At 36.6% G+C, this 25,796-nt stretch overlaps 2 protein-coding genes and 1 pseudogene across 4 annotated transcripts in view; 2 read left to right on the top strand and 1 right to left on the bottom strand.

The window, feature by feature from the left end:
* Nucleotides 1-4,014: 4,014 nt before the first annotated feature.
* Nucleotides 4,015-15,320, top strand: LOC107663606 (adhesion G-protein coupled receptor G2-like). The gene is made up of 16 exons (XM_016453844.1): nucleotides 4,015-4,099; nucleotides 4,368-4,485; nucleotides 5,490-5,524; nucleotides 11,178-11,397; nucleotides 11,476-11,632; nucleotides 11,728-11,889; nucleotides 12,199-12,318; nucleotides 12,409-12,454; nucleotides 12,573-12,676; nucleotides 13,553-13,674; nucleotides 13,849-14,120; nucleotides 14,201-14,282; nucleotides 14,364-14,647; nucleotides 14,796-14,897; nucleotides 15,004-15,132; nucleotides 15,211-15,320. Exons 1-16 carry the CDS (start codon nucleotides 4,015-4,017, stop codon nucleotides 15,312-15,314), a joined length of 2,142 nt encoding a protein of 713 aa, XP_016309330.1. The 3' UTR covers nucleotides 15,315-15,320.
* A 911-nt stretch (nucleotides 15,321-16,231) lies between these two features.
* Nucleotides 16,232-25,796, bottom strand: part of LOC107663623 (gamma-aminobutyric acid receptor subunit rho-3-like) — a 21,209-nt gene continuing 11,644 nt past the window's right edge. For 2 of the 3 annotated variants that reach the window (XM_016453856.1, XM_016453855.1), the window contains exons 2-10: nucleotides 24,673-25,344; nucleotides 22,191-22,303; nucleotides 20,944-21,011; nucleotides 20,285-20,508; nucleotides 20,127-20,209; nucleotides 18,909-19,046; nucleotides 18,633-18,785; nucleotides 17,509-17,702; nucleotides 16,232-16,718 (exon numbers count right to left, since the gene is read on the bottom strand). In XM_016453856.1, the coding sequence (XP_016309342.1) occupies nucleotides 16,419-16,718; nucleotides 17,509-17,702; nucleotides 18,633-18,785; nucleotides 18,909-19,046; nucleotides 20,127-20,209; nucleotides 20,285-20,508; nucleotides 20,944-21,011; nucleotides 22,191-22,303; nucleotides 24,673-24,812 (1,413 nt within the window). In that variant the 5' untranslated portion in view covers nucleotides 24,813-25,344 and the 3' untranslated portion in view covers nucleotides 16,232-16,418. The remainder of the gene's footprint in view (nucleotides 16,719-17,508; nucleotides 17,703-18,632; nucleotides 18,786-18,908; nucleotides 19,047-20,126; nucleotides 20,210-20,284; nucleotides 20,509-20,943; nucleotides 21,012-22,190; nucleotides 22,304-24,672; nucleotides 25,345-25,796) is intronic. The other variant, XM_016453857.1, reaches the window with a different exon arrangement.
* LOC107663607 (uncharacterized) overlaps nucleotides 24,821-25,796 on the top strand; it is a 7,089-nt pseudogene continuing 6,113 nt past the window's right edge.

The raw sequence follows: 25,796 nt of genomic DNA on the forward strand, positions 1-25,796 counted from the left end.
ACACACCCTCTGCTTCAACCTCACAAGCCAGAACCACATCAAATCCTGCAGGACTCGCCACAACAACTTCTGAACCTTCAATGACTCTTAGTGCACCAACACAAATTCCCCTCACATCAACTACCACATCAAACACTATTACACCCGCTATTCAAGCTCTGACTGGTTCAGCTGTTAATAACACAACTACTGTGTCAAATGCTAGTGGATTAATTCCAGCCTCACCTATGTCTTACATAACCACTCAAACTACACAGAGCACTTCAATATCTGCCCAGACACTTTCAAGCAATCACATTAGCCATCCAATTGGTACTTTTGAAACAACAGTCAATCATACGACAGCAAGCTCTTCTGCTGCACCAACTGTCGTGGCTCAAGTAACCAATCAGACAGCGGTTCTACGAACAATGACGTCCAATGCATTATTCACAGGTACGGCTATTATCATTGCGTTCTGATTATGTCTTTTTTCTTCTTTTTTTGGAAAAAGACAGATGGCTTCTATTTCGGTGATAATTACAGGATATTAAATTAAATTCCTTACCTTCATTCTCTCATTCTGCCACATATTACATAATTTATACATTATAAAATTAATCCTAATGGTTCAATGCTTTGATGTGTCTTTTCATTTGTTTCAGAGCCCTTTGCCGTACAGTGTAACTTTTCCCAGTACTGTGCTAATGAATGTAAGAAAGAAAACATTTTTAGACAAAGCCTATTTTATTCTCAGACGACATCATTTAGATTAAAAGTGGTGATTCCTGGAGATGTGTAATAATATCTCTCTTCTTACGTCACAGCATCATACTACTGGATGCTTGTGGAGGTGAATGGCTCTAATATGACAGAGGGAGAGATTCAGATTTGGGTATGAGCAGTTTTATTTTTAATAATAATAATAATATATATATATATATATATATATATATATATACACACACACACACAGTATATATATATATATATATATAAATCAGGTCTTAAACACAGTCTCTGCTTCAACCACACAAGCCAGAACCACATCAAATCCTGCAGGACTCTCTACAACAAATTCTAAACCTTCAGTGACTCTCAGTGCACCAACACAAATTCCCCTCACATCAACTACCACATCAAACACTATTACACCCGCTATTCAAGCTCTGACTGGTTCAGCTGTTAATAACACAACTACTGTGTCAAATGCTAGTGGATTAATTCCAGCCTCACCTATGTCTTACATAACCACTCAAACTACACAGAGCACTTCAATATCTGCCCAGACACTTTCAAGCAATCACATTAGCCATCCAATTGGTACTTTTGAAACAACAGTCAATCATACGACAGCAAGCTCTTCTGCTGCACCAACTGTCGTGGCTCAAGTAACCAATCAGACAGCGGTTCTACGAACAATGACGTCCAATGTATTATTCACAGGTATGGCTGTTATCACTGTGTTCTGATTATGTCTTTTTTCTTCTTTCTTGGAAAAAGACAGATGGCTTCTATTTCGGTGATAATTACAGGATATTAAATTAAATTCCTTACCTTCATTCTCTCATTCTGCCACATATTACATAATTTATACATTATAAAATTAATCCTAATGGTTCAATGCTTTGATGTGTCTTTTCATTTGTTTCAGAGCCCTTTGCCGTACAGTGTAACTTTTCCCAGTACTGTGCTAATGAATGTAAGAAAGAAAACATTTTTAGACAAAGCCTATTTTATTCTCAGACGACATCATTTAGATTAAAAGTGGTGATTCCTGGAGATGTGTAATAATATCTCTCTTCTTACGTCACAGCATCATACTACTGGATGCTTGTGGAGGTGAATGGCTCTAATATGACAGAGGGAGAGATTCAGATTTGGGTATGAGCAGTTTTATTTTTAATAATAATAATAATATATATATATATATATATATATATATATACACACACACGCACACATAGTGCTGCTTGAAAGTTTGTGAATTCTTGACAATTTTCTATATTTCTGCATAAATATGACCCACAAGATCATCAGATTTTCACGCAATTCCTGAAAGTAGACAAAGAGAACCCAATCAAACAACTGAGACAACAATATATACTCTGTCATTTATTTATTGAGAAAAATGATCCAGTGTTACACATCTGTGAGTGGCAAAAGTATATGAATCTTTGCTTTCAGTATCTGGTTTGACCCCCTTTTGCACCTATAACTGCTGCTAAGCTTTTCTTGCAACTGCTGATCAGTCCTACACAACGACTTGCATGAATTTTAGCCTATTCCTCAGTATAGAACTGCTTCAACTCTTGTGATGTTATGGGTTTCCTCCTATGAACTGCTTGCTTCAGATCCTTCCACAACATTTCAATTGGATTAAGGTCTGGACTTTGACTCAGCCATTCCAAAACATTAACTTTGTTCTTCTTTGACCATTCTTTGGTAAAATGACTTGCTTGGCGTTGTTGTCTTGCTGCAAGAACCACTTTCTCTTGAGATTCAGTTCATGGACAGATGTCTTGACATTTTCTTTTAGAATTTTCTGGTATAATTCAGAATTCATTGTTCTATCAATGATGGCAAGCCATCCTGGCCCAGATGCAGCAGACAGGCCCAAACCATGATACTAACACCACCATGTTTCAGGTTCTTATGCTGGAATGCAGTGTTTTCCTTTCTCCAAACATAACACTTCTCATTTAAACCCAAAATTTCTATTTTGGTCTCATCCGTCCATTAAACCTTTCTCCAATAGTCGTCTGGTTTGTCCACATGATCTTTAGCAAACTTTCTCCTTGCAACTCTGCCATGGACACCATGGTTGTTCAGTGTTCTCCTGATGGTAAACACATGAACATTAACATTAGCCAATGTGAGAAAGGCCTTTAGTTGCTTAGAAGTTACCTTGGTGTCCTTTGCAACCTCGCAGACTATTGCACGTCTTGCTTTTAGAGTGATCTTTGTTGGTCGACCACTCCTGGGGAGGGTAACAGTGGTCTTAAATTTCCTCCATTTGTACATAATCTGTCTGACTGTGGATTTGTGGAGTCCAAACTCTTTAAAGATGGTTTTGTAACCTTGTCCAGCCTGATGAGCAACAGCAACTCTTTTTCTGAGGTCCTCAGAGATCTCCTTTGTTAATGCCGTGATCCACTTCCACAAACATGATCAGACTTTATTAGATCCCTGTTCTTTAAATAAAACAGGGCACACACTGACACCTGATAGTCATCCCATTGATTGAAAACAACTCTGAACAGATGGACTCTGATTTCACCTTCAAATTAACTGCTAATCCTAGAGATTCACATACCACGCACAGATATGCAATATTGGATAATTTTCTAGAAAAAATAAATGACAAAGTATATATTTTTGTCTTAATTGTTTGATTGGGTTCTCTTTGTCAACTTTCAGGATTTGCATGAAAATCTGATGATCTTTTGGGTCATGTTTATGCAGAAATATAGAAAATTCGAAAAGGGTTCACAAACTTTTAAGCAGCACTGTATATAATGGGTCCCGTAATATTAATAATAATATTTAATAATATTTTTGTGTTGTATAATTATTTTAGAAACTAAAGGGTATTTTATAAAATAAAGGGTTTTTCTTTTCTTTTCTTTTTTAATTTTAAACAAATTCCTGATCCTTCCCCCCTCTATAATCAGTTTTCAGATCTTTTTAATAAAAGCACCTGTTCTGCTGGAGTTTCAACAAAAGGTATCAATACAACATCATGCCAAACTGACATAGTTTTTGTGGTAAGTATCACTTGTTTTCAAAGAACAGGTCAGGGCTGAACTTTGATGTTGTCCAACACTGCATCATTATAAAATGTATTTTTCATTAATATAGACTGCTGAGGTTAGATGTGAAGCCAAGCAGAACATCCAGTAAGTCAAACCTAAATCTCTAAGCTACACAACAAGTATGATTTCATTGTATTTCAACATCAAGTAACACTGCTACTGTAATAATTACAGAAGGACAAACTGCACTGTGCTGCTACAGCTGAGTCAACCTGTGAATATGTGCATCCTCCGAAGGCTGGTGCAAAATGGGACTGTAAACCCATCAATCCAGATCCAGCTTCTGGGAGATGTAGAAAGAGTGGGTGAGTGAGACAAACACATAAATATGGGCTTGATTAAGTAACTCAGATTCAGTATTCAGGGATAGTTCACACATAAATTAAAATTCTGTCATAATTTACGTGAAAGTGAATGCAGACTGGCTCTTTGCTTCAAAATGACAAAAGGCACCTTAAAAGCATAATAAAAGTGGCCCATTTGATCATATAACAATCACAGACAGCAGTTTAAAAAATGATTCATGATTAATTGTTCGTTTTTGAAGTCTCACTGAATGGCTTTTGTTTATAGGTAAAGGCTTGTGCCCAGAGCACAATAATTCGCCCCCTGGAGATGGTTTAGTGCACTGCACAGCTCCAATGACTTATGATGATTTCTGCAAGACCCAGGGGCTTGTCAATGTCACATGGTAGGATATGCTACTGATTAAAGACTTGCCACACTCTTAAATTAGTCCTGCAGCAAGCAATTTTGACATTTTTAGTGTTTATAATATTTATGTGAGTTTGTATTACTCATTTCCCAATGTTCGCTCTTTCTTGCATTAGTTCTTATAAGGAAAATGGCTTCGTTCCTAAAGACTTGGTTGCTAATCAATCCTGCAACGGTGAGTGTTATTACTCTTTGGACTTACTATTTGGTCCTCATTTTCTGACTAATACCAGTATCATATTCAAAAATGAAAGTTTGTTTTTTTTAGTTGAGAACCAACAACATTGTGAGTGTCATGTGTCTACCAACAACGGTGAGAGGAACATTATTGTTCTATGTAAGAGTAGGTACAAGCACGTGTCATGGACCAATCAGACTCCAAGCTCTCTCTTCTACCTCTGTTTTAGAGACATATTATGCTGTTCGTCTAAATATTAGAAGCCCAGATGTGAATTTCCCCTACGTTCAGGACATGGTGAGTTTTTAGAGAAACAATTCTTGCAAACAGGTAAAATGCCTTTAGTAAGTCTTTTACCAAAACACTGCTATATAAAGATTGGCAAGTTACAATAGTGTTTTACCTCAATGAATGACAAAATACGGTTATTGTCTTATTAGTTCTATTGTTCCATCCAATAGGTTATACAGTTGAGCACTCCCTGCAACGACTCCGGAATGCAAGGGTATGTCTGCAATTTCTGTCAAAAATAACATAAATACAAAATATTGGGGTCAAACTTTTTTTTTAATGATTGTGCATATATATGAAACTTTATTATTATTATTATTATACACTTTCTTTATGGTTGGTCATGTTTCATGTTCATAGGTCTCTGTGTAATTCTTTTACTAAAGTATCCCAGTTGTATCAGGTAAACATCCATTTATTTCCATCTTCAGTAAAATAATCTTGTAAATAATAAGTGGGTCAAATCTTGTTTTCTGTATCTGCTATAAAAGGCTGTGATTGATACTTTGCAGGGAATGCACTTGGAATGTTTTGGTGAAGGAACAAGGTAAGTTGTACTGTCGTGTGTGTTTATGTGTGTCTGCATGCATTTACAGACAGCTTAACCTGTCTGTCATTCCTCAGGCTCTACACGTGTATGATAACTCTGCAGCTCTCAAACGAGCTGGATGTGTGTACTGTTAGTACTGCTATTGCCGTTCTTTGGAAGGACAGTACCAACATTAGTTTTGATGGACCTCTCAGTCGAATAGGTGAGTGTTGAACTGTATGTACTGGTATTCCCCAATTACAGCTTATCCAAGTGGTGTAAACAGTAAAAATGCAATTATTTTTTATTCTCTCTACTATACAGCCATATGTAATTTGCCCACTGATTCGGAAACCATTCCTTTGAACTCAACATTCACTTGGATGTCTGTAAATTTCAGTTCCAGCCACACTGATGACATCAAAGACAGTTTGAAATGGTAAATCTTGTATTTAGTCCATATTTTTCACTGTGCATACTCCACATTTGTATCAAATTTCAATTATTCACATTTCAGTTAATATATTTCCATGTCTCATGGGCTATATTCACACTGAAAATCAAAATTTCTGGATATCAAATTCAAATCGAATTTTATTTTTTACAAAACATTCAAACTATATTCCAAACTGAATGATTAATGATTAAACACCAGTCCAAACAAAAAGCAAATCAGAACTGTTGGCAGTGTGAACATAGCCATTTAATGTGGCTTTAGTGTTAGTCCTAGAACAGCATTCCTGTCAACCAATCAGATATCAGCTTCAGGCTTAGTACTGGATTTGTGGTTTTGAACAACATTCTTATCAACCTATCATTTCCTCATTTTAGCAGTATATAATGGTTAGGATTATTTGTTTGACAAGAATGTTGTTTCAGGACTAACAAAAACCTTTTTCAAACAAACTTTCCAATCTTGCTCTTTGTTTCTCAGTGCACAGGGTCAGACATTTGCTGTTATTTTAAATGAGAGCTGTGAAGTCTCACCTTCTGAGTCCTACCCAACTCAAGCTGTCCCTCCTAGAACAAGCTCTGAGAGCAGTGCTACATTCCCAAACATCACTTCTCCGTCAGTAACTACAGAGTGGTCACTGACCAACCAAACCCTCACTGCAGTCACACCATCTATCACAAACACTTCTAATACACCACTTAATACCAATACATCAATCAACAGTACAGTCACTCGAACAAACACTGTGTCACATTATACAGCAAGCCTGCCACTCAATTCAACACTCAATATAGGACCAGCAGTCAATATAGCAAGTATACCACATGAAATAACAACCTCAATGGTCAGTACAACAAATAAAACAACTGATGTAACACCTCAGCCGGTCAATACAGCAGTTACAACACACAATATAACAACCTCACCTGTCACAACAGGTACATCAAACAATATACCAGCATCATCGGTCAGTACAAGTACACATGATATAAGAACCCCATCAGTCAGCGCAACAGGTACACCATACAATATAACAACCTCACCAGTCAAAATAACAGAAACAACACTCAATATAACAACCTCACCAGTCCATACAACAGGCACATCACAAAATATAACAACCTCAACGGTCAGTACAACACATACAACACTCGATGTAACAACTCAACCGGTCTACACAGCAGATCCAACAGACAATATAACAACCTCAACGGTCAGTACAACACATACAACACTCTATATAACAACTCAACCGGTCTACACAACAGATACAACAGACAATATAACCTCAACGGTCAGTACAACACATACAACTCTCGATGTAACAACTCAACCGGTCTACACAGCAGATACAACAGACAATATAACCTCAATGGTCAGTACAACACTCGATATAACAACTCAACCGGTCTACACAGCAGATACAACAGACAATATAACCTCAACGGCCAGTACAACACATACAACACACAACACATACAACACTCGATGTAACAGCTCAACCGGTCGATACAGCAAATACAACAGACAACATAACAACCTCAATGGTCAGTACAACACATACAACACTCGATGTAACAGCTCAACCGGTCGATACAGCAAATACAACAGACAACATAACAACCTCAATGGTCAGTACAACACATACAACACTCGATGTAACAACTCAACCGGTCTACACAGCAGATACAACAGACAATATAACAACCCCACCTGTCAGTACAACACATACAACACTCGATGTAACAACTCAACTGGTCTACACAGCAGATACAACAGACAATATAACAACCTCAACGGTCAGTACAACACATACAACACTCGATATTACAGCTCAACCGGTCTGCACAGCAGATACAACAGACAATATAACAACCCCACCTGTCAGTACAACACATACAACACTCAATGTAACAGCTCAACTGGTCGATACAGCAAATACAACAGGCAATATAACAACCTCAATGGTCAGTACAACACATACAACACTCGATGTAACAACTCAACCGGTCAATACAGCAAATACACCACACAATATAACAATCCCACCTGTCAGTACAACAGCTATATCAAACAATATAACAACCTCACCAGTCAAAACAACAGAAACAACACTCAATTTAACAACCTCACCTGTCCATACAACAGGCACATCACACAATATAACAACCTCAATGGTCAGTACAACGCATACAACACTCAATGTAGCAACTCAAACGATCAATACACCAAGTACACCACACAATATAGCAACCCCACCTGTCAGCACAACAGCTACATCAAACAATATAACAACCTTACAAGTCAAAACAACAGGTACCTCAAACAATATACCAACATCACCGGTCAGTACAACAAATATGACACACAATATAACAACCCCACTAGTCAGCGCAACAGGTACACCATACAATATAACAACCTCACCAGTCAAAACAACAGAAACAACACTCAGTTTAACAACCTCACTGATCCATACAACAGATAAAACAATCAGTGTAGCAAACACATTGGTCAGTGCAACAGATACAACACACAATATAACAACCCCACCAGCCAATACAACAGAAGCCACATTCAACATAACTCCAACGGTCAGTACAATAAATATTATGTTCAATATAACAACCTCACCGGTCAACACAACAGGTACACCACACAATATAACTACGTCACTGGTCCATACAATAGATCCAACACACAATATAACAACCCCAGTCAAAATAACAGAAACCACATTTGATATAACAAATTCACCGACAAGTACAAGAGATACAACACTCAATGTAACAGCCTCACTGGTCCATACAACAGGTATCCAACACAATATAACTATATTACTGGTCAGTGCAACAAATGCAACACCTAATATAACAACCTCACCAGTTAGCACAACAGGTACACACAATATAACAAACTCATTTGTCAGTACAACAGATATAGCACTCAATATAACAACCCCACCGGTCAATACAACAGTTACAGTACGCAATTTAACATATCCAGTCAATACAACAGTCACACCACTCAACCTAACTGTCACAAGACTCAGTTCAACAACTCCTCTAGTCAGTACAACAGCCACATCACTTGACACAATTGCTGCGACAGTCACAACACTTGATAAAAGTACAACAACTCTCAACACATCAATCACTGTTAATACAACAGGTATGCCACTCATTACAACAGCTATACCACCTTCTGACGTGGAAACAGCAACACCACTTAATACATCGGGACAAATAAGTGAAACAATTACTACAACAGTTAGACCAATAAATGCAACAGTCACACCTCGCTTTACTACTGCCATGCCACTAAACACAACTGCACTACATCATTCAACAGTCACGCCATTCAATACAACAGTGACAGTTCTCAACTCAACTTTCACATCCAAAACTGTGGAAAATGTGACACAATCTAACACAAGTAGTTCTCAAATCTCTGGTGTAGGGTTCACCACCACCACAACTTTTCCGCCAAATACAACACTGTTTAACTTGACAATACCATCACAAAGCACATTACACCTAAATGCAACAACACCCCCATTAAACACTACACAACACACCACCACATTCACAACACATTTGAACACTACTGGGCAAGACAACACAAAAGTATTTAACACTACATTATTCACTCACAATGTAACAACTTTCATAGAAAATAGTACAGATTTATCAATATTTAATGTGACAGAGTTTAACGGAACACTTAAAATGACTCAGAACCACAAAAACACAACATATTTAAATGCGAGCTCTTCTGTCTTAAATACCACAACACAATACCCACATATTACACAATATAACACAACCACTCTATATGAAGATGCAACACCCTCAAATAATACAATCCTAGCCCACTCTACAGAATCACCAAGTAATGTAAATGAATCAAACACAACTCATCCTCTTGACAGTACAACTGAATTCAATACAACAGCCATTCCTTATTACTCAACACAACTTCTGAATAATTCTACACTGGAGACCAATGATGCTGAAACTGATACCACTACAGATACACCAGAATTCAATACAACAATGTATTCATTTACCTTCACAACTTTTAATACAACTGATGTAACTTATTCCAACATAACAGACCCCCTGTTCAATACAACACAATCAAATACAACAGCCTTTACAATGAACACAGCCTTGTTTAAAACAACAGATGTGCCATTGAATGTAACCAATTTCAATGGGACTGATGTCAATCGTAGCATCAACACAACAGAGACCTCCAATAGCACATCAGAATTTAACACAACAGTAAGCCCTGCAGTTAATACAACACCGTTTGATATCACAAACACAACACAGATACATACAACAACCTTTCCAACAACAGAAAATATTACCAGTGGGCCAACCAACTCCACTTCCGAGCCTGTCAAAACAGTTAGTCTCCTTAACACAACACAGTCAAATGGTACAATAGAAAATACCTTTACTGAAAATATAATTACTAACACAACTACAACAACAAATCCAATTAGCATTCCGAACAACATACCAACAAATACCGGTACTACCATTATTAGCATTATCACAAATAGCAGTACAGATTCCACAACTGCTCTATCAGTGACGCATCCAAGCTCTCAGAACAGCTCCACTTCCACAACAGAAGCTCCAATTATTGCTCCAACTCCAACAACTAGTAAAAGCAACACAACAACAGTCACTACAAGGCCTGCCGTTCCAGCTGTGCCAACAACACCTGCAACCACTTCAGGTTTGACTATATTTCGACTCAACATTCCAAAACTGACTCTAGTTTCTTGACTCAAAATTCCAAATATAAATGCTTTTCTAGGTTCACGCATCCACATCAGAAAAAAGTACTGAAACACTTAAGTCAAACTTAAAATAAATAGTTTACTCAAAAATAATAATTTACTTGACCACATGTTCCAAACCTTTTCCTTCAGTGGAAAACTGAAAATTATACTTTGAACAATGTCTCAATGTTTTTTCTTTGATCATATCATGAAAATCTATGGAGTCCGAACATCATTGGATCCCACTGAATTACATTAAATAATTAAAGAACAGCTTTAGCAAGCTTTAGTTTGCAGATGCCGCTTGTTAATTTGTATCTAATGCAATGAAATTCACTATCAAAATATGTTTTGGTGCCACTGTATATTTACATGCCATATCTACAACAACAGCTCATTTATTTTTGTTCATTTTTCAGAGGCAACAACTAAAAGCCCAGATGCAGTGGCTAGCAATCTTCTGAATCAAACACAGAATGTGGCATCTTTAAACTCAACTCAGGTCAATCAGCTGGTCAGCCAGCTAGAGAATCTTATCTCCGCACCCAACATTAGTCTGGATCTAGGCCGAACAGTGCTGTCCGTCATCAACAACTTTCTTAACAGCTCTACAGATACTATGGCTGCCTCCTCTAACCGGTGAGATACATGTGCAACACAAGCATTCAATGTCTGAAACCTGAAAATTTTATGCAAATAATGTATTGTGCTTTGTAGATTAATCAAAGCTGTGGATAATTTGGGTCTGAAACTTGTGATTCACGACCAGACTGAAAACATCGCATTTGATTCACTCGCTTTGACTGTGACCAAAGTTGATGGGAGCAACTTTGGGACAACATCATTCTCAATTGCAGATCCCTTAAACCCACAGGTTATAACAACTGAAGTCCAAAGCAATCCGTTAACATTTAGGATGTTTTTGGAAGTCACACTCAAAATTTGGTGTTTATATTTCTGGTTATACAGGTCACAAAAGGACTTCAGAGACAAGTCAGGGCAGTGGAAAGTTCCTCCCCTCTGGCCAAAATAACACTACCTGCGTCCCTGACAGAGAACCTCTCTCCAGAAGAAAAGAAGATAGCTTCTAGAGTCCAGTTCACTTTCTTTCAGAAAAGCACATTTTTTCAGGTAAAACTGGGTTGATTGGAGTTTTACATTTAAGGTGGCAGCACTGAACAATGTTTGTACATAACATTTTCAGAAAACCAATTGCCCTCAGATTAAATGCAATAGTTTACAGAAAACTGAAAATTCTGTCAATAATTATTCACCTTCGTGTCATTCTGTCTTTTCCCATTACCGTGTATTAAAGCTTCAAAGGATGCAAAAGCACCACAGCAGACACCCCACACTGACCGGATAACATTTTCCGAAATAAAGCTTACAGATATGAATCTGCCTCATCAGTTGATTCTTTGATTTTGCATCTATCTACAGGATAAAAACCTGAGTCAACATATGCTGAACAGCCACATTCTGGGCTCTAGTGTGGCTAACCTGTCAATCAAAAAGCTGAGGGAGAATGTTGAGTTTACTCTGAGGAATAAGCAGCCTCCGGTGTGTGTGCTAACATGTTTACTGTACATCATATCTCACTGCCAGCTGAAAACTGTCTGATCTATCGCTTCCTTAACTCCTTTCCCACAGGGGAACTATGTAGCTTCCTGTGTATTCTGGGACTTTCACCAAAACGGTGAGATTACACACCTCCAGGAACTCCTGAGAAACTGTTATTAGACCTAATGAAATGTGTGATCTGTCTAATGTCTTAATCAATGTCTTTTAATTACTATGTGTTTTGGATTTTCTAGGAGGTTTAGGAGGCTGGAATCGCAATGGCTGCTATGTCAAGAACAGCACCGAGAATGAAACCATCTGCAGCTGCAATCACCTGACAAGCTTTGCTGTACTACTGGTAAGTATGCCAGTGTGTGGGATTTTCTGCAGAAATGTCCACATCTTTTATCTAATTAGCGTTTCACATCATGTCTAATGAACATTTATTAAGTCAGAAAGATGCTTGATATCTAAATACACGGAGCACAAAGAGTGATGAGCACAGGCCTCAACATTGGATTTTTATTTGGCCTGCCAACATTTTCACTTACATTTTTCAGCAACATTTAAAAATAAATTTTTTTTTAGCTTTACTCATTTTTTTTTAAACATTTTTATAACTGTCAGGAATACACATACATAAACTGTATATACTATAAATCAGTGAGATTTAAAAGAAGTCTCTTATGCTCACCCAGGCTGCATTTATTTGATCAAAGCAGCAGGAAAACCAGTAATATTATGAAATATTATTACTAATTCAATAACTATTTTCTATTTTAATATAGGTACTTTATTCATGTGATGACAAAGCTGAATTTTCAGTCTTCAGAGTTATTTAATCCTTCAGAAATCATAATATGCTGATTTGGTGCTCAAGACACATTTCGTATTGTTATCGATGTTGAAAACAATTGTGCTGCTTAAGGATTGTTTGAATAGAAGGTTAAAAAGAACAGAATTTATTTGAAACATAAAAAATGTACAATATTACAGTCACTTTTGATTTATTCTTGCTGAATAAAAGTTTGAATTTCTTTCAAAAATTCTTACTGACCCTAAAATAACAATTTGGAGGGGGGGGATAAATAAATAAACAAACAGGTAGTGTACCATATACTTTAAACTGGCCATCCTTATTTTTAAGCCCTGGATTAGCTATACATTACACATCTCTGGGATTGTTGTACAGTACAAAGCTTTCATTAATCTTTTGCAACTTTTGTCTTTAAAGGACATTAGCCAGCAAAGATTACCTGATTTACAGGACAAAATCCTTAACTTCATCACTTACATCGGATGTGGGGTGTCCGCCATCTTTCTCTCGGTTACTCTGCTCACCTACCTCGCATTTGAGTGAGTAACATCCTCCTTCTCAGTGTTTATAAGCCCTAAAATGAGATTAATCAAAAACCTCTGTGATATATCTTATAAAATGCGACAAAACTATTCTCAACTGTAAACAAAAATGAACTTCCATCTGTAATACCCAAATAACATTTATTTACCATTTCTTCTGTTTCATTTCAGCAAAATCCGACGTGACATCCCTTCAAAGATCTTGATCCATTTGTGTTTCAGCCTGCTTTTGCTGAACCTGGTGTTCTTGTTGGACTCGTGGATGGCGTTGTACCGAGATGCTGAAGGCCTGTGCATTTCCACAGCTTTCTTCCTGCACTACTTCCTGTTGGTCTCCTTCACCTGGATGGGGCTGGAGGCTCTGCATATGTACCTGGCCATCGTCAAAGTCTTCAACAACTTCATGTCCAGATACATGCTAAAATTTTCCCTGGTAGGCTGGGGTGAGTTCAGCTGCTAAATTAGCCATGTGGTTTGTGGCTGTAGATGATTCCTGATTTAATTTCATGATGTGCTCTTGCAGGAGTCCCTTTGGTTGTTGTCATTATTGTGATTGCGGTAAACAAAGAGAACTATGGCCGATTTTCTGATGGAACTAATGATTTGTAAGTATTCAGCTCATCATTTAAAGGTATCAGTCTTCATCATGTCATCGCTCCTAATGTTTCTATATTTCTCTCTTTTAGTTGTTGGCTGAACAATAACATAACGTTCTACGTGGCTGTTGTGGCATACTTTTGCATCATATTTGTGTTGAACCTGGCCATGTTTGTGGTGGTGATGATCCATCTGAGACGAATCAAGCGCCGAAACCCTCACAATAATCAGTATCGCAGCAGCTTGCATGACCTACGTAGCGTTACGGGACTCACTTTCCTGCTCGGGCTTACATGGGGCTTCGCCTTCTTCGCATGGGGACCTGTCCATTTGGCCTTCACGTACATGTTTACCATTTTAAATTCCCTACAGGGTGAGAAACAATGGTATTGTTTTTTTCTTTTATTCAAAACGTCTACATAATAGAGTTGGAAGTATAGTTTTTTTTAGTGTAATGCAAGTACCGTGGTCAATTGATGGAAAAAGGGTCTTTTTTTTTGATTGTTCTCTTTCTCTCTCAGGATTTTTAATTTTTATTTTCCACTGCGCTCTGAAGGAAAATGTCCGTAAACAGTGGAGAATATACCTCTGCTGTGGCAGTTTACGATTGGCTGAAAATTCAGGTATCGCCACATTACTGACCAAACTAAAAACTAGCTGCAGATTACCTTTAATAGATGTTTTATGTGTGTCTCCTTTCAACCTCTCAAATGTTTTTTTTTTCTGTAGAGTGGAGTCAGACAGCCACAAAGAGCAACCACACTAAAAAGACTTCGATTGTGACGGCAGATTCAGGGATCCACAGTGGACCTCGAAGCTCAGTGAGCAGCGATGACTCAGTGCCGTCCCAAGGCATCGGTCTGTTCTGGCAAGAAATGTGCAAAGGCATTTTATACAAGTCAAGACTGTTTTTAACTCTTTAATTTCACATTACAGGCTCACCAATGGATGACAGTCTGATCATATCAGGGGAACTGAATGACGACGTGGTCCTCAATGAGATGAACAGTCAAATCCGTCCACGATTCAGATCTGAATAGCTTTTAGAAGAGGATTATAAACGCAGACAGGACTCTACGTGAAGAAACAGACCACTAAATATTCTGTTTCTGTCATGCCTGAAAAAAATTTATTACCAAGATGAGAATCTAGTGACTCAGCTCGAAAACAAATGTCTTTTGTCATCAGTTTGTCTGAATGAATGTTACATGCAGTAAGGCTTTCAGCTTTATAGCCAGACATTTTGTTATTGGTTATTGAATCAGGCTGCTCACAGCTGAGTAATGAGTAGCAAGAGCATGTACCTATGGGAGTCAATGCATAAAAGTATCTCCATGTACTGAGAAATGAGGAAATGGTATATTTTGCTTTTGCAGCGTCAAGGGTTTTAAACTCCTATATATTTTCAACAAACAGTATTAAACAACTCTTCTGCAAATAAATAAATAATAAAATAAAGCTAAGATGATGCAAGTGCATCAAATAGTACTTAAAAAAATGTTTTATAATAGATGTAGGACTACATTTAAAATGAATGAAAAAAGGGGGATTTCTCTTAAATCTTAAATTCTGTCTTAAAAACCATATACATCTGTCAGACATGCTGTAGAAAGACTGAGATATGTCCATTGTCCATATAGGTGTTTATTAGTTTTTCCACATTTTATAGTCATTCTCAGTTTTGTAATTCTCATATAAGGAGGAAATATGAAGTTAATATGCTAATGTATCACAACTTCGTTACATGTAATCAAATGCGCTTTCTGTGTACTGTATAAAACAGCATTTGTTTGAAATTATTTTTGAGTAGTATAAGGGTTCTGTTTAGGCAAAATATAGTATAATAGTAAAATTGTTTATCATGTTTTGATTGATATATATATAAATAAATAAATGAATAAATAAATGTAAACATTTTGTAGTTTTATGAATTTATTAAAATTTCCCATTTGTGCATTTTAGGTAGAGTGAGAAATCAGATTCTAACAAATTATTTATATATTTTTGTCTGTGATACAGTTTCGTGTGTGTGTGTGAGAGAGTTTGAATTTTATCACTGTGGCATGTGATCACATTCAAGCAGTCAAAGTGTATTTTGTCTTATAAACTCAGAGCCGGTTTTCTGGATAACATTCTCTCTCGCTTTAGGAGTAGATGCTCCAGTAGATGACATTGAAGAGAACGTATGCCAAAGGAAAGAATATTCTGGAATAGGAGTCGATCTTGTAACTGTTGCTCATGATATGGTTGACACTTTGGCGGATAGAACGCCGCCGACGGAGGCGCATGCCCAGGACGGGAGGGAGGTCGGGTGTTGTGGAGTTCTGGGAGGACATGCATGTGTCAGTGTTAAGGTCAGAGAGTGGAAATGCGCTGAGCTCTATGTCCTCGTCATGAAAGCAGCCGTCAAACGCCATGGCTTGAGATGCATCGTATCCCGAGAGCTGTAGGACACAAAAACAATTAACTTTTTCAGGAATTTATGTGGTACGATTTTTTAAAATACAATATATTGGACGTTCAAGAAATAGTGCACCAAAAAAATGTAAATTCTCTTGCTCCAAAATAAAAAATGTCTATGGCAGAGGTCTGATGATCAAGGACCAAAGACATTTTGATGTTATTCAGGTCCACAAGGGCCATATTTGAGATATATTAATTATTTAAATCAAGATTACCCATGAATAATCACTCAAATTTTGTTCCGTTCACAGACAGCTATCATATAGGTTAGGAATTATATTGCACATGATTAATATGGATTACTTTTTTTTTTTTTTTTTTTTTTTTTTTTTTTTTTTTTTTTTTTTTTTTTTTTTTTTTTTTTTTTTTTTTTTTTTTTTTTTTTTTTTTTTTTTTTTTTTTTTTTTTTTTTTTTTTTTTTTTTTTTTTTTTTTTTTTTTTTTTTTTTTTTTTTTTTTTTTTTTTTTTTTTTGTCCTTTTGGAACTTGACAGTGTGGATAAAAATATATCAGATTTAAAAATATATTTTATATTTATTTATTAAAAAGCATTTTTTTTATGCTGTCTTAAGTCCATTTTCAATTTATTATTTTTATTTTGCATTTATTGAGAGATTACCATATTTGATCAACAGGGGGAGACATTTTGATATTTTGCTGTTTTTTCTTGCTATGTCGAGAGAATGCATCATTACACCGAAAATATTGAAAATTTTAATGAAGTTTAGAGTGAATGAATTGAAAAACTTAGGATGTTTAAGGGAACTTTGACCTTTAATTGCTCGAGTTTCTTCATTTCCTCCTTAGTAGTGAAGTAGTTGACAGCTGCGTACTCGATGACGGACAGAAACACCAACAGGAAACTAGTCCACAAATAGATGTCCACTGCTTTCACATATGATACCTGAGGCATGGACGCTGACACTCCCGTAATTATGGTGGACATAGTCAACACTGTAGTGATGCCTGGATTGAACACATGCAGAGAGACACACATCTGATTTTACTGTACTCTGATGCAGTCATATTTATCATTGTTCAGATAATTGAAATGCAGTTCAGATGTTGAAATCCAGTCATTTCAATAAGAATCCACACAACTGGGAATTTTTTGAAATGGCAAAAGATTTCCTTACACAGATTTCTCAACAGGTTCTTTTGGCCACGTTGACCAACAGAAAGCTGCTTGGTTTGAAAGTGACTTCTGAGTGAGCTATGCTTAAAGCATCATTACACAATTGGCACTAGACAATTGATCTTTTCAGCCCAAGAAATTTTGCTAATGTGACTGCACATTTAGACTGATTTACAAAGTTACAAAATGAGGTGCTGTCTAGATCAACATACTTGTTGATTCTTTCCAACCAATCAGATGTTAGGGCCAGTGACGGTGAAAGAAAAAGTGTGAAACTTCTGTGACACTATCACTAACAATCACCGCCAATCAGAACACATTTTGTAGGATATTGGACCCATGAGATTTCATAATGGGCGGAGCTACCCAGTGTGAAGGCTACGTTCACACAGCAGCAGATTACACATGTCAGTACTGTTTTCATGTGAAAAACACGGTTGCACTCACACATAGTTTGGTTATAAACGAGAGTGACAAATGCATTTTCTGTTGATCCAGGACCATGTCCTACTTGGCTAAATCACATTTGTGCAGGTTTATTTCTTATCGTCTTGGGAAAAACATTTCGACTTTGGTAAGCAACTAAGAGACAACTAAGCAACCTAAACCTTCACCAGCCCACACTGGGCTGTAGTCCAACAACATTAAAAATAGAGGTTCCAAAAGGGCGTTTTCACAGTGATCCCATAGAAGAACCATTTCTGAGCAGTTTTTGAACTAACATTTCCACCATTGCATGTGTTTGGATATGTGTTACGCACCAAGCGACACACGGGCCGGTACCGCCCACCTGTCGATCCAAAAAGACACCCAGGACAGCACAACCATCAGCATTGTAGGAAAATATGTTTGCAGCATAAAGAAGAATATATGTCTCCTGAGGATAAAGTTGATGTAGAGCCTGTTGTACCAGCCTGACAGAAACACGTGTAAAGTCAGGAATTAATGACCTACTGGTATATTACCAAACAGGACAAAGAGATAAGATTTGTCATAGTATAAATACACAGAAGGAGAGAGAGGAAAGCGTGCCATACCCGTGCTGCTGTACAGTGCCAGACCATGTGAGGGGTGAAACTCTTCAATGAAGAACTGAGAGAGGGCAATCTCATCTGTCCTTAAAGAGTCATTACCATTTTTCCAGTACAACATGAGGTCGTTCTCAGCATATGCATCTGAATGGGATACAGGAGAGAAGCCAAAATATGAAGAAAAGAGGCAAAAGATTGTGCGCCCTGTTCAATTCATGTTCATATACATGGATAATTTGAAGTGTGCTATTATGGCACCATTTCATTAATGTTCTGGATTCAAACAGCATTTGTGGCATAATGTTGGTTCCTGAAGAAAGTCATTCCAAATCGGTCCTCATCCGATTCAAAATAGGCAGTTGTAGCGAGGCACATACAATAAAATGAAATGGGTCCATGTACTCAATGGGTTTAAAAGTAGCCTGCATAAATATAGCTATTTTTAAATGTAATTTTAAAACGCTAGCATTTGCTCTAGTAAGTAACAGTGATGTTGTCATTAACTAAAACTAAAACTATTAAAAAAAAGATTTAAAAAAAGGCAAAAGCACAAAACTAAACTAAAAAAAAAAATAAAAAAAAATAAATGAAAACCGAAAATTTAAAATAAAAGCCAATTCAACATTTATAAATATAATAATAATACAAACATAACACTAAGTAACAGACATTTTTCTTGATAAATATCCTGTTTCACTCAGTTTTATGTGACATTATGTGAAGAAATAGGTTGCACTAGCAATTCACAATGATTTTACTGCTATTATGTGTATCATATTGTAAATTTGTAAAGTTATAAATCATCATTTTTGGAATGGAACTACCTTTTTTCTAGTTATTTGATACTAATAATTAAAAGTGAAAAGTTGCTAGGTTTACAGGCTTCACGTGACATTTAAAAGACCCTGAACAGAAAATGTCGGGAAGCACTTGTCTCATGCCAGCAAATATCATGTTTAAGTCGTGCTGCTATACTTTCACAATAGTACATATTCTAACATTTATTTCATTACTCCATATACTATCATTGTAAGCACCTTTCCATTACCATTACTTAACTTTCTAAATGGTGTCTAAAAAGCTGCAAGTTTGAATCCACAATTGATCCACAATTGCCATGTTTTCCCAACCTGTAAAATATCAGCTAAAAAAAAAAGAAACAATGTAGGTGGGACTCAATAAAAATTACACAAGAACTGAAGATGTTTCTAGGTGGACACGCACAGCTCTCCAGTTCCAGGGAACAGTTCTGAGTGTCCAGTGGAAATCTACTGAAGTCCATTGAGCACAGAGAAGTAACTGTAATCCTACAATAAAGAGAATAGTCCATTAATAAAAATTACATATGAAGTAATGAATCATCAGAGGTTGCAGGCATCTACCTGACGCTGTAAAGGATGTTGCCGTCTGGGTAAACCCTCAGCATTATGTTATCCATGGTGGTATCATGGATGAAGGAGCGCTTGGAATGGACAAAAAAGACATCAGGTTTCCAGATCTTCTTTATCAGACGGCCGTCGAATGTGCGGCTCAGATTGTTACTGGAGGGAAAAGCCAACCGTTCATCCTTCCAATAATGCCTCAGGTACAGGGTCATTGTGAAGTCCTGAAAGACACCTTTAGATTTTACTGACCTTAAGACAAATATGACAACTTATTAAGGGCAACAGTGCAGGACAGTGACTGGCATTTTGGTGCAAAAAAATGGTTTTAGCATATACCAGAAAGACCTTTTATATTGCTGAGATTTACTTTGTAGGAAGCCGAAGGCCTGCTTTTACAAGACCAACATTTGTTTAATTTTGTAAATATTGAAATATTGAAGTTTGCAAAGAACACATTTACATATATATATATATATATATATATATACACAGTGAACTGAGAATCTGAGGTTTGTATTGAGATTACTGAAATAAATCACATAATGACTTTATTCCAAATATTTATTCATTAGAAGTACTAAAATAATCATTAATGGAACTTTTAAAGAACTAGAACCATTACTGTATTTACACAAAAAGAGAATGTGGACTTTTACCATGTTTACTTCAGAGATGCTGTCTAAACTCTCCACCTGCACATCAATGCCTACAGGAATGGCAGATCCTGCAGAGCAGAAGACACGATACATTTGCATATTGGTTCAGGAGGACAACAGTAATGCCTTTGATATCAACTTAGAGAGAAACCGCCTCTGTTGCCCCTACAGAGAGAGCATATGGAGCTCAAAATGTTACTCTAATCCTATTTGTCCCATCATTAATTAACAGTGGTCCACTGAATGGAAAGCATTCAAAGCCTGGTTCCACTTCTCAGTTTTCTTCAATCATGTAAAAGAAAGCCTAATCACCAATAAACTACTGTCTTATCTAAACCTTACCTATCTCTTTGTCTTCCTGCTTCCTCTTTTACAGTTAAAGCACTGGTAGATTAGATTAGATTAGTTAGGGGTTGGATGAGACCAGATTGAGGATTTAACTGTGGAGGCCCTTCTGAAAAAGTAGTTTGCTTAATTTATTAAACTTCAAATCTTAGATTTAAAAAACAAAAAAAATTAAAGATTGTAGTTGCAGATAATATGAAGGGCCTCTCAAGTGTACTTAAAGAGAGTGACTAGAGTTTCTCAACACACTTAAGTACTTAGCAAAATGTTCATAAATTCCATGTCATTATTTAATTAAAACCTCAAACAATAACTTTACAATAGCAGAACAACAATCTGAGGTGATTGTTAGTGGATATATACAATCACTTTCCAAGTATATGTACTGTTTTATAAATAAAATTCAGTCAACTGAATAAACTTAATTTAATACAATATACTGTTAAATATTTTGCTTATATTTATGTTTATACTATCTTGGTTTAAAAAAGGCACTTGCTATGATAACTGATATACTGCAATGACATTCATATGTTCAAATATGTGTGAAAATGGACTATGAGTGGCATCTTGCACTTTTCCATCTGTTTTAACAGGCCTGGGACGTAATCCAGATTACTGTCCACCAAAGCACATCTGTGTCCTCAACACCCATTGTCTAATTTGTGTTTGGCACAATCTGGGTCATGTTTGAATTTAGGACCACACTCACTGTGTCAAAGTCACCTCTGCCCGCTTTCCCCGAAGCAGAGAGATGCAACATCCACCTCGCTCTGCCCCCTGACACAGTGAAATGGTACAGTCCATTTCTAATCAGGTTTATTAAAAAGAATACTCTAATAGTGATTTTCAAGGTCGAGATGAAAACTGATAATTGGAGCAAATAAACAGTGAGTCCTGACCTCCAAAACCAGGCCTCATGGCAAAGTCGTGGTTTTCGATTCTTAGCAGCTGTTCAGTTTTGATCAGGAGGGACTTAGTGCTGTCCTTTCTCTTTAATTTGTAGTCAATCCGTCTGAAAATTAAGAAAAAAGGGTCAGGAGAAAAACACACACAGGCCATTATTGCACTTCAGTGGCATCTCAACAGGAGGGAATAATGGCAAAATTGTCCAGGGCCCTGTGAGTAGGAGACCCTTGCATTACAGAGAGAGAACTAAAACATGTTTTAATCATTTGCCTGACCTGTTTCCATGTCAGAACGTTACTCTAAATATCTGCCTCAGTGCTCCAGCATCTGTAATACGAAAATAATTACTCAGCCATTAGAGGAATGATTTATAAAAAGCAGCTTGTCGTACAACAGTTGTCGTGTGTGCCAGCTTGTGAAAATGAGCTACAGTTTGGAGCAGTTCCAGAAGCCTCCTGAGCAAGTCGTTCTCCGATCCCTGAGAGATGAGACATGAAATATGCCAAAAACACAGCAGTAACTAGTGAAGGTCAGTCGTAGACATACAATGTTTCCTCTAACATAGCCTTTCCGTCTGCGTGCTTTAATTGCAACACCAAATATACTGTCAATCATGCTGTGCTCATTATATGGCAAAGTTAATTGCACACTGAAGTGCAATTACAAAATGAATCCTCAAACTGAATACAGAACCACACAACCATTAATGACTGTGTGATGGACTCATTACGCAATCATGCAAACAAAAACACAACAGAGGACTAATGACAATGCATGCTGCTGTACACCGCTGTGATAATCTGACAAATTAAAAGTAAGAAATACAAGAATAAAATAAAACTAAATACATATAAATATAGTTAAATAAATGCATTTTTAACCTCATATTAACCTCTTTCTAAAAACAGAGATCACCATGATAAAGTGTTTATAAATATTCAGTGCAATGACACACATTATGCATTAACAAAAACTACCTTGAAAACCTGGCTGACACTGTAAAAAAGCTTTTTAGGAAACTGCAGGCGTGACTTTAATGCCAAACAGCAGTTTGGCTGCGCGCACATCCTCCACTATGAAAGGAAAAACCAGATGATGGCACCAGGATGGTTTTAATTACAGAATGAAAGAATATTCTCACTCCCGGGATTGTGTGTGACTCATTACTTTGTGGTAATATACAACCACTAACAACAGATTAAAGCCACACTTTATTCCTCATGTAGACAGATTCAATGATTCACATTTTCATTAAACAAAATAGACTATAATACTATATAAACTAAAATAAACTACATAAATATACTAAAATAAAATAAAACTAAGCATATTTTATTTCAGCTAGTTGACAAGCCAACTTTTTTCATTTTCGTTTAGATTAATTACCACTAACATAACTAAACCTAAATGAACTATAAATTAATAAATAAAAAATAAAACTATAGACATTAAAAAAAAATAAATAAAAAACCAAAACTTCTACTAAAATGAAAGTGAAATAATAATAATAATAATAATGTAAATATTAACAATGTTACTAAAATACAGATTCTCACAATCAGAGGCAACTTATCTACCTTGTAATATCCAATATAGCACACCTGAGTGGTTAATCAGAAATCCCCCAATGAAACACTATTTTCCAGTCAGCCACATGCTAAGCAACACAGAAACCCTTCAAAACTGGTTCTGGTGTCCTCCACTCTAATTAAACCCCCTGTTTACTCTTTCCTAATTACTGCCCATCTGTTCACACACTGAACCATGCTGGCAAATGACAAACTAGCAACACTGATCACTGATCTAATATTTAAATACGATTACATGTCTAAAAGTCCAAACAAAGTAATGTTAGAGTTATTACAACTAACAATACATAAATGCTAAAATTTGCTGAAGATAAAAAAGTTAAATTGAATCTATCAAAAAACCTACCATAATGTACACTACTGTTCAAAAGTTTGGGGTTGGTAAGATTTTTTTATATTTTTGAAAGAAGTCTCTTATGCTCACCATGAAGGTTGCATTTATTTAATCAAAAATACAATATTGTGAAATTACAATTTAAAATAATTTAATTATCTATAAAAAATTTAGATATTTTTAAATTGTAATTTATTTCTGTGATGGCAAAGCTGAATTTTCAGCATCATTACTCCAGTCTTTAGTGTCACATGATCCTTCAGAAATCATTCTAATATGTTATTATGTGCTGCTCAAGAAACATTTCTTATTATTATCAATGTTGAAAACAGTTGTGCTGCCTAATATTTTTGTGGAAACCATGATACAGTTTTGTCAACAGTCTTTATGAATATAAAGTTCGTAAGAACAACATTTATTAGAAATAGAAATCTTTCGTAACATTAATGTTTTTGCTGTCACTTTTTCCATAAATTTTATTAATTACTTAAAAAGCATACTGACCCCAAACGTTTGAAGTAAGTCGAAAGAATTTAAATATTCATTACTCACCCGCTGAATCTGTTTTTGCCATGCTCAGCCAAGTAAACATCCTTGTTTTTCTTCCGGTTAGGGTAGGGGTTGTTGAGCAAGGTGACGGGCCAGAGATAAGCGAGGCACAGCAGCCTGAGAGTCAGCAGGACCAGCTTCATGTCCAGATATGATGATGGAAGACTTTCTCTTCGTCTGTAGTATGGGTCCAGAAATCTTCCACGGAGCCAAGACGGGATGGTTCCTGGGTCCTGGCCATCCCAAGCAAACCTCAGCTGAGAGGGTGCTTGGAAATGTTACCGTTTCTGCTGATGTTCCCACATCTCCCAGTACAATCGCAAATCTGAAATCTAGTTTGTTTGATCGGATTAGAGCATATATTCAGCATCCATCACCGCATACTTCTTCAGATACAGCATGTGTCTGGTTGCTGTTGTCGACACGCTGTGGCTCAGTGGTGCTTTGTAACCCAAACATAAATCAATAGGAATTTATACGGTAATAAAAGAATGACATTAATTCCTCAAATCCTCTTATGTGTAGCTGGTGGATCTTCCCTTAACCTACACAGTGGGATGGGACCATCTCTAATCGGGATTTCCACATGCCAGGAGTTATAGCTTTATGCCATCACTGTTGAAGATAAACTTGTCATTCCTGTCCACTCGTGTTCATACACTTCATTCACTGATGCTGAGGCGGAAAGCATACAAAGAGAACAAATAAGACACAATAAGATGAACCTAAACATCAGAGTGACATGTTGCATTGTCGTATGGTGATCCTGTCATTGTCCTCTTGTTCACCTTCTTTCAAGAAAATAGCATTGGTATCACAGATGTAGTGCAGATAAAGAATCTGAGAATAAATATTACAGCAAATGAACATTTGAAGGTAGTAGTGCTGGTTAAAAACATTGCATTTGTGTTTTGTAGAGCGCCACTCTGGCATCACCTGATGATCTGCTCCAGTTTCAGGCAGATTCCTTCATTCGTTATTATAAAAAGCCCAGGGACTAACCAATCAAATCACATTAATGCAATCAATTACATTACAGAAGCATAGAGAGGGGCGGGGGGAGGGGAGAGAGAGCAAGATCATAGGATGGACAGATTCAAAGAGGGAAAAAAAAAAAAAAAAAAATA

The sequence above is a fragment of the Sinocyclocheilus anshuiensis genome, unplaced genomic scaffold (assembly GCF_001515605.1).
Source record: "Sinocyclocheilus anshuiensis isolate Anshui unplaced genomic scaffold, SAMN03320099.WGS_v1.1 scaffold928, whole genome shotgun sequence".
In the NCBI taxonomy this organism is placed as follows: Eukaryota; Metazoa; Chordata; class Actinopteri; order Cypriniformes; family Cyprinidae; genus Sinocyclocheilus; species Sinocyclocheilus anshuiensis.